The sequence below is a fragment of the Thamnophis elegans genome, chromosome 1, assembly GCF_009769535.1.
Source record: "Thamnophis elegans isolate rThaEle1 chromosome 1, rThaEle1.pri, whole genome shotgun sequence".
NCBI classification, from domain to species: domain Eukaryota; kingdom Metazoa; phylum Chordata; class Lepidosauria; order Squamata; family Colubridae; genus Thamnophis; species Thamnophis elegans.
The window spans coordinates 111286101-111298285 of record NC_045541.1 but is presented as its reverse complement, the minus strand read 5'-3'; the positions used below and the strand labels follow the sequence as shown (position 1 = coordinate 111298285).

At 37.9% G+C, this 12185-nt stretch overlaps 1 protein-coding gene across 1 annotated transcript; it reads right to left on the bottom strand.

Annotated features, from left to right (window-relative positions):
* Positions 1–1741: 1741 nt before the first annotated feature.
* EIF2S1 (eukaryotic translation initiation factor 2 subunit alpha) lies at positions 1742–11688 on the bottom strand. The gene is made up of 8 exons (XM_032234304.1): positions 11573–11688; positions 9553–9794; positions 9226–9305; positions 7442–7593; positions 7025–7131; positions 4509–4606; positions 3663–3806; positions 1742–2266 (listed from the first exon to the last, which is right to left on the bottom strand). Exons 2-8 carry the CDS (start codon positions 9791–9793, stop codon positions 2141–2143), a joined length of 948 nt encoding a protein of 315 aa, XP_032090195.1. The 5' UTR covers position 9794; positions 11573–11688; the 3' UTR covers positions 1742–2140.
* Positions 11689–12185: the final 497 nt, after the last annotated feature.

Here is a 12185-nt window from a genome sequence, read left to right as displayed (position 1 = left end):
ACAGCTAGTTTGGTCTAGTGGAGAGTGTAAGTCCAAGCCCTGCCTTAGCCGTGGAAGCTGGCCAGGTGACTTTGGACCCAGTCACTCTCTCACAGCCAAACCCATTTCTCAGGGTTATTGTGTGGAAAATGGGAAGAGGAAGAGGTCTTAGATAAATCCACTGCCTTATTTGTAAAAATAATGATGGTATATGAATAATTATCAAAAATAGATCTGCCTTCTAGTTTCATGGGGTACTTATTTTACACCTTTGCCCTTTTAAACCTTTTGGTTGAAAAGCCATCCTTTTTTATATTCATCCTATTATCTTTGCCTGATCCCCAATTTTATTACTGTTCAATTTATAGTTTTCTAATAGTTGATCGATTTTTGTGTTTGCCCTGACGTTTCTGATGCCAACAATGCCTAATTAACCCCCACTTATATTTTATTTCCCAACAGCACTTGAAATATTTATGAACTATCCATTGTATGAAAATTGCTACTCTAAAAAAATGTACAGAGGGCAAACATTGTAATTAGTTCTTAAAGATACATGTCCTTACTAGTTTGCATTCAATCAACCTATACTTTACACAAAAATAAATTCCTAGACATTGGGGAAAATGGCTGTCTTCTCACTCTACAGATGTAAGGAAGGTTACCCAATCTATATACTATTTAATACTGAAATGTCCTTTTTTACTGCTACAAAGAACTCTTCAAATATTAAACACATCCCTATTGAAAGAAAACATGTAGGAACCTGTATGGATGTAAAACTAAACTCAGACAGTGATGTCAGATCAGGTAGGTCTAATCAGTTCTCAAATTACCCTATCTATCTTTAGGACTACAGATTCACCCATAGTGGGAGGAACTGACTGTAACAAACCATCTGTTGATGTTGACGTCAAAAGTTGTCTGTAACACTGAAAATTTATCTTGAGACAGAACTGGTTTTTCCTCAAAGAGTGCAGAAATTCTCATAAGGAGTTAGGAGGCCAGATGAAGAACTTTAGTAAGCAAGGATTTACTAAATATGAATTCAGGACAACATTTTGAACCCTTGTAAAATCAGTTTGTTGTGGTTGTATGACACCCAGTGGTAAGAAAAAAAAGTATACTATTATAAGCTACCATTAAAACATTTGTTGTTAATATTAGAAAAAAGTTGATTTAGAAGTCTTTACCAGCTTTTGATTTTGACATACCTAAAAAGATAATTCTTATATAAATAGCACAGTATTTAGGGAAAAAAGTAATGACATTTAATAAAAGTTTTATCACATATAATCACTATGATAGTATATAGAAAAGAAATTTGATGTGGCATATCAGCAAAAAATCAACACAAAATTTACCTCTCTCCTAATAAACTTATTTAGGCAACTGAATGCAGTATTTCTTTGTTCTATAAATGAGAGAAGATTATGGTTTACCTTGCAGAATAGGGAAAAATATTTTGTTCTGAGGTATCACATACTCAAAATGTAAAAGAAAAGCCTACAAAATAAGAAGAGGAAGACTAGTGCATTAATTCATCAGAGTATTAAAAAGGAGTATCTAATCTTGCTGACGTTGTACATGAAGTAGCCCTAAAGTTACTTGTATAATGACAACTGATTATAAACTAAGTAGAGATTAGGATTTATCGGTTAAAGACATGCGAACTGCCATCTTTAACAGCTAAAAGTCACTCTTTCCTCTTTAACTTTTTGCACTACAGATTTCTTAAAATGAAAATGAAACGAAACCCAAGTAAATATCCAATACATTTATTGAATGCTTCAGTGTGGTCTGTGGAGGAATATTGGTTTCATCCTCAGAAACTCGCTGATACAACATAGTGAACCAGTTGCCAATCTGAATGGATAAGACGTGAAAATATTAAGAAGAGTCATCAAAGTACGCTTGGATTATTTAGGGGAGAAAGGTTTTAATCTTCAGTGGGAAGTACCTTCCCAATGAGAAAATCAAGCAACATATTGTAGCAGATGGTTTCTTGTATGTTCAAAATTTGGTCTCATTAAAAACTTGAAAGTATTTCAAGTCTGTTCCTGTGGCATTTTTAACAATGAAATCTCATCAGTTGACTCTAAGTGTTTTTAGTTATTTGCATGAAGGCATAGTTTCCATCTATTTTGCCATGCCAATAAATTTAATCTTCAGTTTTTGCTTCCATCTCCTCAGCATCATCATCACCATCCACTTCAGCATTCTCCCGCTCCAACCTTTCCAACTGCCTTGCAAGTTCAGTCTCATCAGTGTCAGTTACCACCTTGGGCTGCAAAGACAAAGTGATCAATACATGGTTATCTTTCAGTGCAATTCGGCATCTGTTTAAGCACATGTACTTTTCATTAAACATGCAGTTGACTTGTCCAAATATAAAAGACAGCAATTATCAACCTGCTATATGCAGTCAAACTCATTTGCAACTGCAATGATAGCCCCTGGAAGGGACTGCCATCCAGTGATAAACAGCTGCTGCCTATTTATGGTTTAGTATATTTCATTTTTTTAATCAATGTAGATTTCATTGAACTCTTTCCATCTCCATCAATTAGATTGTGTATTCCTTGAAAAAAAGAGAGAGCTGTACATTCTAAGCCCTTAGGAGGAAATACTCCTGCTTGCTGTAAGAATGGACAGAAATATAATACTATGAAGGCCATCTACTGGAACATTTATTGAGATTTTATTGTCTAAAATAGGTGAAATGAACAAATACACATCATGAACAGATATAATGTCATATGAAAAGATGAACTTGAAAGTTATTTAGCATACAATCTGCAGTGCACTGTTGAATTAAGGAAAACAATCTTAAAAGTTACAATTACTACCAAAATTGGGGGACAAGAGAGGGGTGGATATCAAAAAGACTGCATTGAGCTGAATTCAGGAATGTTCATTAGAACATTAGATATTTGTTTTAATTAGTTGTATTCCACCTGGAGTAACTTCTTAGCCATATAAAGTTAACAAATAAAACTGATATTAAAGTAATTAAATATATCTTAGTTTCAGTCGGATAATTTTTTTTTGTTCTTGTTCGGTTAATTTTGGGAAATGCATGTTTTGGCCTCAAACAAAATTTATGAAAAACCCACGAAGAACAGTTCAGTGCTAGCTTTTACACCAGTTTGAGGTTTTGATTTTCCAGTAATGAACATTCCTGAATTCAGCTCAATGCAGTCTTTTTGATATCCACCCCTCTCTTGTCCCCCAATTTTGGTAGTAATTGTAACTTTAAATTAAAAATTTAAAAAAATTATTAAAAAAAAGAAAGTACTGTGACTAGAGCTTTAAGGCTTTCTTGTGTCTTTCCAGATTTCTGACTTATCAACACTGTGGTCAAACAGACCCAATAAAAATGGAGCCGAGCAAGCAGGAAGTATATGAGAAAGAGAGGAAAATATTTTTTTAGTTTTCTGAGGCACTTCTGCACTAGTAAAAAAGGAACATATGCTTTGAAGCATTTTCTAACAAATTAAGTACTTGCTCCTGTTTGGAGACTGCAAGAACCACTGGATCCTCCCCACAATTAGCCCTGAGGATCATAGACAAAGGTGTCTGCAGGGGGAGAGGGGTCAAAATGTCAAGATAACAGCTGCAGCATGCCTTTGTTTCACTGTAAGTGTCCCTGATCCAAGCCTAGCTGAACACACAATACTTACATCCATTTGCACATTAAAGACACCTCTTTTCTCTTCAATTTTTTCTTTAATGACAGCCATGGCTTGGCTGAGGACTGAAAGGCCTTCAGTCCTTTCAAGTGTTGTTGTGGTCATCACATATCGAGGAGGAGCTATAAGATTTATCTAAAAAAGAATGAGCTAGTATTAGTCTTGCTTTCACAAGTCTTAACCTGCTCCTCAAAGCTGCTGATAAAAGATGCTTTACATCATGAACAAATCCCAAAAGAACCCCAGGATTTATGTCATACAGCTCTTTTCCTGAAGGAGTCCATTTCTAGTATTTTGGGGAAATATCACAAGATAATAAACTTTTAAATGACAAGTATTCCATAATATACAGGCAAGCTGCATTAATTACAGGTTCTACATTTATCAATTCACTTATTTGTAATCCCCAAATAAGTACTCATGGCATTGTTGAGGTTATTTGTGGACATACAGAGCAACAAAATATTGGAATCAACCAAACCAACCACATTCCTAAGGTTTCAGCCAATTCAGCATTTGTAGCGTTTTAACAGAATGTAACTACCATTAATTTCCAGTAAATCTCTTTAATTTTCTGCCTTAAGGAAATCTTTTTTTTCCTAGGCTTTCAAAATACAATGGTTTATAACATTGGTAAAACAATTAATCCAACCGAGCCACTGTAAGATTGTAATTGGCTTTCTTGGATCAATTCAGAGCTCGCCTTTCCTCTCAACCCAATTCCTATACATTTACAGACTAAGCAGTATGACGATTAAGCCACAGGAGAATGTTATATTTTTTTTAATATATATTCAAGATTTTCCAGAACAACCATGTCATAGGTTATCCACTTACTTTGATTGGCATGCTCTCTGTAGAACAGCTTAGGCCAGCTCGCAGAGCTTCCTTTACTGCATCTATACCTTCATAACCATAACAGGCCACTTCAATATCTAAAAAAGCCAAAATTTTGATGTTAAAAATGTTTAGAAAAATTAAAATCATTAGCAACTAAATATATATAGTTCAATAACATTGCATTTTGAAGATTAATGCTAATGAAAAATAAAAATATTCCTAACTACCAAGAAGCCATAGGCTAAGATGATCCCAAGGAAAATCATGTTACAATTGTACTTACAATAGAATAGAATTCTTTATTGGCCAAATGTGATTGGACACACAAGGAATTTGTCTTTGGTGCATATGCTCTTGGTGTACATAAAAAGACAAGATACATTCCTCAAGAATCATAAGGTACAATGCTTAATGATAGTCATAAGGTACAAATAAGCAATCAGAAAACAATCAATATCAATATAAATCATACGGATACAAGCAACAAAGTTACAGTCCTACTGTACTTAATGTGCAACATGGTTAGGTTGGAATGTTTGAAGCAGAAGACACACGAGAAATTCAATTCTCTCTGTCTCTCTCTGTCTCTCTCATACACACACACTCTCTCTCTCTCTCTCTCTCTCTCACACACACACACACACACACACATGTTGTTAAGTGGTTTGGTATTTGAATAAAACCAATTTTCCCCTTTACCTTTCATATGGGCATTTATTTTTATTTTTAAAGAAATTAGTTGTCATGTTAGAAATAATTTGAGCTGCTTAAAACAAGTTTTTTTGGGGTGGAGAAACCTCATAAACCACCATTGGAAATTTTTGCAACAAAAGCATTTAACTTGTTATATAATTTAATCACTGAAAATTATAATTTGGATCTTATTACTTGGCAGAAATGTTCCACATTTTCCTAATAGGAAAATATGGAATATTTCTGATTAATAATGATAACAGAATCATATAATTTACATCTTTAAATTATAACAGTAAATTAGTAAGCTTCATGTAATATGAATCTATTGCCTAATATCTATATACTCTGAATTCAGATGATTCAATTAAGTGATAAACTCTTAGTGGCAATACTGTGTAAAACTGGGCAATCTTCTCTAGTTGTATATACAGTTATACCTCATCTATCCATTAAGATCTGTATGAGCCAGGGCTAAACATTTAGGCAGCTGGCTTAAGCCATTTTACAAATTTTCATCTTCGTCCTTTTATTAGCCTCCATTTGATTTCACTGTTCTGCAAGCTCTTTTCCTTAATTTCCTTCTTCATCTTTTAAGTGCTTCATCTTTCATAACATCTAATGAACACCTTTACATCTTCCTGCCACTGAATCTCTGATTCCTTACATTTTCAGACACTTTCCAATTCCCGTCTACTCAAAAACATGTTCCAGAAACCTATTTGAGAATTTCTGGTTCTTTTCCTTCAGAAAATTAAATAACTGTTTGGATAACTTATTCAACAAAAAAGTGTTATAGTTTGAAATATAACACTGTGAAATTCACTTTCCTAATCTATACCCATTCAAACATTTCCCAGTCATGCTTACTGTTCCAGTCCTCAATGAGCCCAAGATAATCACATGTTCAGATAACAATAGTTTTAGATTTACCATAAAGCAAAAAGCAGCATTTAAAATATCATAATATGTTCACCAATTGACATATTCTAGTGCAGTAATGGTGAACCTTCCTTGGCTCACATGCATAAGTGGGGGGAGCACAGGGGGGCAATAGCAGTAGACTTTATAGCAATAGCAGTAGACTTATATACCGCTTCATAGGCCTTTCAGGCCTCTCTAAGCGGTTTACAGAGAGTCAGCATATTGCCCCCAACAATCTGGGTCCTCATTTTACCCACCTCGGAAGGATGGAAGGCTGAGTCAACCCTGAGCCGGTGAGATTTGAACCGCTGAACTGCTGATCTAGCAGTAGCCTGCAGTGCTGCATTTAACCACTGCGCCACCTTGGCGTTGTGTGTGGGCGTGCCGCACCCATAAAGCAATGAGCGACACACACCCCTCCTGTGCGCATGCGTACACTACAGGCGTGACCCATTTTTTTGCATGCTTTTTTCGCCCTCCCCAGGCTCCAGAGGTTTTATAGGAATCGGGGGAGGGCGAAAACAGCCTCCCCGTCCCCCCCCCCGAAGCCCTCCGGAGGCTTCAGGGACCTTCGGAGCAGTTAAAACGACCCTCCGAGAAACCGGAAGTCCATTCCTGAACTTTCGGTTTGCCCATAGGGAAGCTCATGAAGCCTCCTGAGGGCCTCCAGGGCGGGGAGGAGACTCTTTTCGCCCTCCCCAGGCTCCTATAAAGCCTCTGGAGCCTGAGGAGGGCGAAAATGGCTTTAAAAAAGGGTGAACTCAGCTGGCCAGCACGCTGACAGGGCAGCGCCTTGCGTGCCCTGACAAATGGCTCCACGTGCCACAAGTTCGCCATCACTGTTCTAGTATATAGAATGTTCCAGCGACTTCACCTAGGCAGTTTAGGGGACCCACCTGCTCGAATTTTGACTGCTTGTGGTGTCAAACGTCTATTGATATTGTCAATTAGCACACGCTTTTCATCTTCTGTCAAATCCAGCCCATCGAGGATTGCGGGATCTCTGTATAAAAAGAATAATCAAAGAAAATCTTACCAGAATTTCCTAAATTATATAAAAGAGAACTGTCAAAACAACAAACTATGCAAATATTTAAACACATTTCTTCATCCTGAAAATTAGCTTTGCAAAAGATACAAGTAGTTTATAGATAGAAGCAGGTTAGCATGCTGCCCTATCTTCAAAATGCAGAAAACCTGACTTGTTGAGTAACAATGATAAGGGTACAGGAATATGCATAAAAGTAAGCAATGCACAAATTTATCCTCTAATTTCTAAATTAGTGAAATATTAGAAAGGCATCTTTACTTACGAGACAGCAAGTTTGAAGGCATCATATGCGCCATATCCAGGCTTTCTGTACTTGTCATCAAATACCCAAGCAGTTCTCTGAAACAAGCTCTCCAACTGTTCATCTTTTGTATATTCTAAAACCTCAGCAACATGGCGGAGGATGCTGTAAACCTGTGTAGAAGCATTGCTATATTTAATGCAATGAATCCTAATCCAATGAAACAATATAACAATATTCCATGAAAATTGAAAATTCCACAGAGGAGATGCCTCTTCTTAACATGTCAAATATTTCATCAATGTACTCACAAACAAATTTTCTGATCCAGATAAAATTTTCAGGGCCTTGTGTCCTGCCATGGTATGTTTTTAAAATCTTGGATATACCTGATATATCCAAAGAGATCAGAAGTTAAACAATTCTTTTAAAGCTAGGGCAACTGTGTTAAATATGAGGGTGAAGGTTAGTTTCCAAACATTTCATTACGATAGGTAACATCTTCAGTGGAGTTTAGGGGATTTCAGTGTTTGCCACAAAGCCCTTAGAAACAGAAGAACACTGACAATGACATACCCTAAACTCTGCTTAAGATGTTACCTAGCCTGGTAACAAAATGTTCAGAAACCAACCCACAAGCTTGGAGAACGAACCTTCACCCGCTTCCTACACTCGAGCTACAGATATGCACCACTTTTGTGTTAAATATATCCTAGATAAATTTATTTACTAAACGGTGTACAACTTTTCTTCTCTTTGCCGTGGAATGGATAAATTAAAAATCCAATTTTCCAAAGTTAATTTACACTTGCAGAACAAACAGAAAAAAAAGTAAAATTCTACCACTCCAGAGTTATTGACAGTATAATTGGAAAGCTCTGTGGTGTAGAAATGTTTAGGTGACACGAACTCTCTATAGAGACTCTTTGTACATTACTACATTCCTGATAACAGCCATAATTTGGTCACATTAACACATTATACTGGAAATCGGCTACTTATCAGTATACACTGAATACTGATAATGCTGAACTGGACTTTCCTATGTTTATAGCTAATTGGACCATCTGCACATATATGCAAGAGCATATATTGTCCAACACTGTGGTATGAAAATATATTGTTCATAATATATATGGCACAGGTAGTCCTCAACTTATAACTACTCATTCAGTCACCAGTTACAATAGTTCTAAACTTATGACCATTTTTCATACTTATAATTTAGAATTTAGAATAACAGAATTGGAAGAGATCTTGGATGTCTTCTTGTCCAACCCCCTGCTCAGGCAGGAAACGCTATACTATTTCAGACAAGTAGTTGTCCAATCTCTTCTTAAAAACTTCCAGTGTTGGAAAATCCACAACTTCTGGAAGCAAGTTGTTCCACTGGTTAATTGTTCTGTCAGGAAATTTCTAAGAAATGTCTTAATTCTATATTGTAGCATCCCCAGGGTCAAGTGATCAAAATTCAGATGCTTGGCAACATGTATTTATGAAATTAAAGTGTCTAGAGTCATGTGATCACCTTCTGACAAACAAACCTAAAGAGAGAAGCCAGATTCACTTAGGGCCAAAAAGAAAAGATTGTAAAATGTGGCAAAACCAACTTAACAACTGTCTTAGCAACTTAATTTCAGGCTCAATTGTAATTGTAAGTCAAGGACTACCTGTATAATTTTAGTTGTATGGCTCGATTTTGTTTGTCTTTATTTTAACAGCAAGCAAACAGAAACTTTTAGCAGAATTAAAATGTATCTCATTATTCAACAGCAGGACAACAAATGTTTCTTACAAAAACTTACAGTTTTTGATTTGGTGAATTTGTCTTCACATTTAATTGCCTCTTCTGGAGACACTCTTCTTTTTGAAAGGTCAATGTAACCTAAAATAACAAAAAATATTTTTAAATATATTAAGTCAACTAAAAAACTTTCTAAGTCTTCTCTCATTAAAAAGCTATGTATAATTATTAAGTGCAACAGGAAAGATCTGTTCTTCCAAATTACTGCATACCATCCCTTCTAGTAGGCTGTTCTACAACTTTAGTTCTCTCCTCATTGAATATGTTTGAAAACCATAAGTATATTCCTATGGATTGAAAAAGTTGCTGTATTTGTTATGTAACTCACCTTTCTCCTTATCAACTCTTATGACAACAACACATTCATTTCTGCCAATTCGGATGAGTTTATTTATAGAACGGATTCGTCTCCTGGACAGCTCACTGAGTAAGATCATGCCCTCAATGTTGTTGTATTCCAAAAGACTAACATAGGCTCCCATTTCTGCAATGGACCTGACATTGACCATGACAACATCTTCTACTTCAGGAAATTTATGCTGGTAAAATCTACAGCTTAATCCAGGCATCCTGCAATGATAAATCAGAAGTCATAAGTATAAATATGTTTCATAATCAAAACAATTAGTAATAGTGAAGTATAACTGAAAGCAGAGTAAAGAATAATATCTAGAGCTTCACAATGACTGGCTAGCAGTTGTGAACAATGGTCAGGAAAACCTTGTTTCTTTAATTTGTCATTAATTTCATTATTCATTAAAGAATAACTTACAGCTATGAAATCCAAGATTGTATCTTTGCAATAGATATAGAAAATATTTTAAATTAGATTAACACATAAGCTCACTAAACAGCCTTATAAAAATCACTCTCCCACCATTATGTCCAGATCTGCATTAACATGCAGAAATCTAGCTGGCATGTACATAAATGTGCATGCTGTCCTAAAAACCCTAGCACTGACTCAGGCAGAGAGATACAGAAGTAAAATATTTTAAACTTTGACACCCCTCTTCATGACTGTAACAGCTGTCTTCACAACTCCAGAAAGTTCTGGAAGTCCCTTTTCAATTCCAAAACCAGAAAGAGGAGTGTGCACCCTACTTGTCAGCTGTCTGCATAAAATCTGTGTTAAGCCAAATGTCACCTTAGAAACTCTCATCAGAAATTAAACAGGGTGGTTATAGTTGGTGGTAAGTGTGATCAGTGGAAAGGAAGACTTGTGTGTTTATTCTGTATCTGGATAACTATTATTGGTAGATGGACTGTAGTATCAGCAGCCTTCCTATTTTTTAAAATCTCTTACCTGGTCAGGCTGGTTAAGGAAAGGCAATCAAGTTCTGCCCAAATCATTAAGTTACTTATATACCAAATGGGAGAAGAAATAACAGAATGAGTTGGAAAGGTCCTTGGAGGCCGCCTAGTCCAATCCCCTGCTCAGGCAGGAAACCTTATACCATTTCAGACAAACAGTTGTCCAATCTCTTATTTAAAACTTCCAGTGTTGGAGCATCCAGAACTTCTGGAGGCAAGTAGTTCCACTGATTAATTGTTCTAACTTTCTCCTTAGTTCTAGGTTGCTTCTCTCCTTGATTAGTTTCCATTCATTGCTTCTTGTCCTGCCTGTAGCTGCTCTGGAGAATAGTTTGACTCCCTCTTCTTTGTGGCAGCCCCTGAGATGTCGGACCACTGCTATCATGTCTCCCCTAGTCCTTGTTTTCACTAGACATATCCAATTCCAGTAACCCTTCACTATGTTTTAGCCTCCAGTCCCCTAACCATCTCTAGAAAAAAAAGATCCTTAAGTGCTTGAGCCCGAGCAAAAGATCCCAACCGGAGGGGCTCAAACGTACCAAGCATGCCAGTTTGAGGACCGGCGCTTAGAGTCATCTTTATCCCTCTCTGCACCCTGGGCCGACATTGGCACCTGCGGCGGTTACATCTCCGGCGCTGATGAGTCCTTTTTTTTGCGGGCACCACCGCGCAGGCCTTCCCTCCCTTCTCTTCCTCCGCGGCCGGGCTGCAAGGGCGCGTTTGTGACCCAGCGGGGCACGGGGGTTGCGGGGCAGGGAGCCCTTTTGTGACATATTTCGAGGGCAGGCCGAGGGTCAGGGAAAGGCCCGAAGGGACACCACAGAAGCCCATCCCGCTGGTTAAGAGATGCTCTTAAGGCCGCCAGGCCTCTCACGGGTAGCCCAAGTGGCTCCTCGCGGTTACATTGGGGGAGTTTTCGACACAGCGACCCCTTTCCTTCCGCTTGCTGCCCGCAGCCCGGGCGAGGGAATCAACAAAGCAAGTCCCTCACGAGGCATGAAAGTCGCAGGGCCGCCCCACCCTCCCCGCCTTACCTGTCCGCTCTACAAGCCCCGAGCGCCAAACGCTTCTTCGGACCAGACTCTCGCCAGCCTCACGTAGCCGACTCTAGCTTCAGCGTGCCTCGCACAGCGCAGCCGCCGACCCGCCTCTTCCTGTTTCGGGAAGCCACAGGAAGCATTTTCACCAGCGGAAGTGGAAGTCTATGGGATATTCCGGGATAGTAATGTCGACTTCCGGTCTGGTCTATTCTGTTGGGTTTCCTCATGTTAATCGCGCTTTCTCAAGATCCACCAAGTGACCAACTTTACTAAGCTTTGAGACTATAATAAAAGTTTCTACCTTTAAAAAAGCTTGCCAGTATTTTGGTATTAATCCACGTTGAGCAATTTTAATTCAAACAATTCAAACGTCAGCAACTTCCCCCAAATTCCAGATCCACGACTACTTTCAAGTTTGCCACTTGATAGATTCTTCTCATAGTCATTCAGGGTTTAAGAAGGAGGAAGAACTCTGATCTTCTTCCAAGCAGTCCGCAATGTCTTTTCTGCACTAGAATCAGAAGGCTTTTTGTTTCCCTCTTTTACTTCCTGAAATCCCAATTAAGGGGTCGCTGAGACCCACCGCCTTATTCTCGCCTGCCTTATA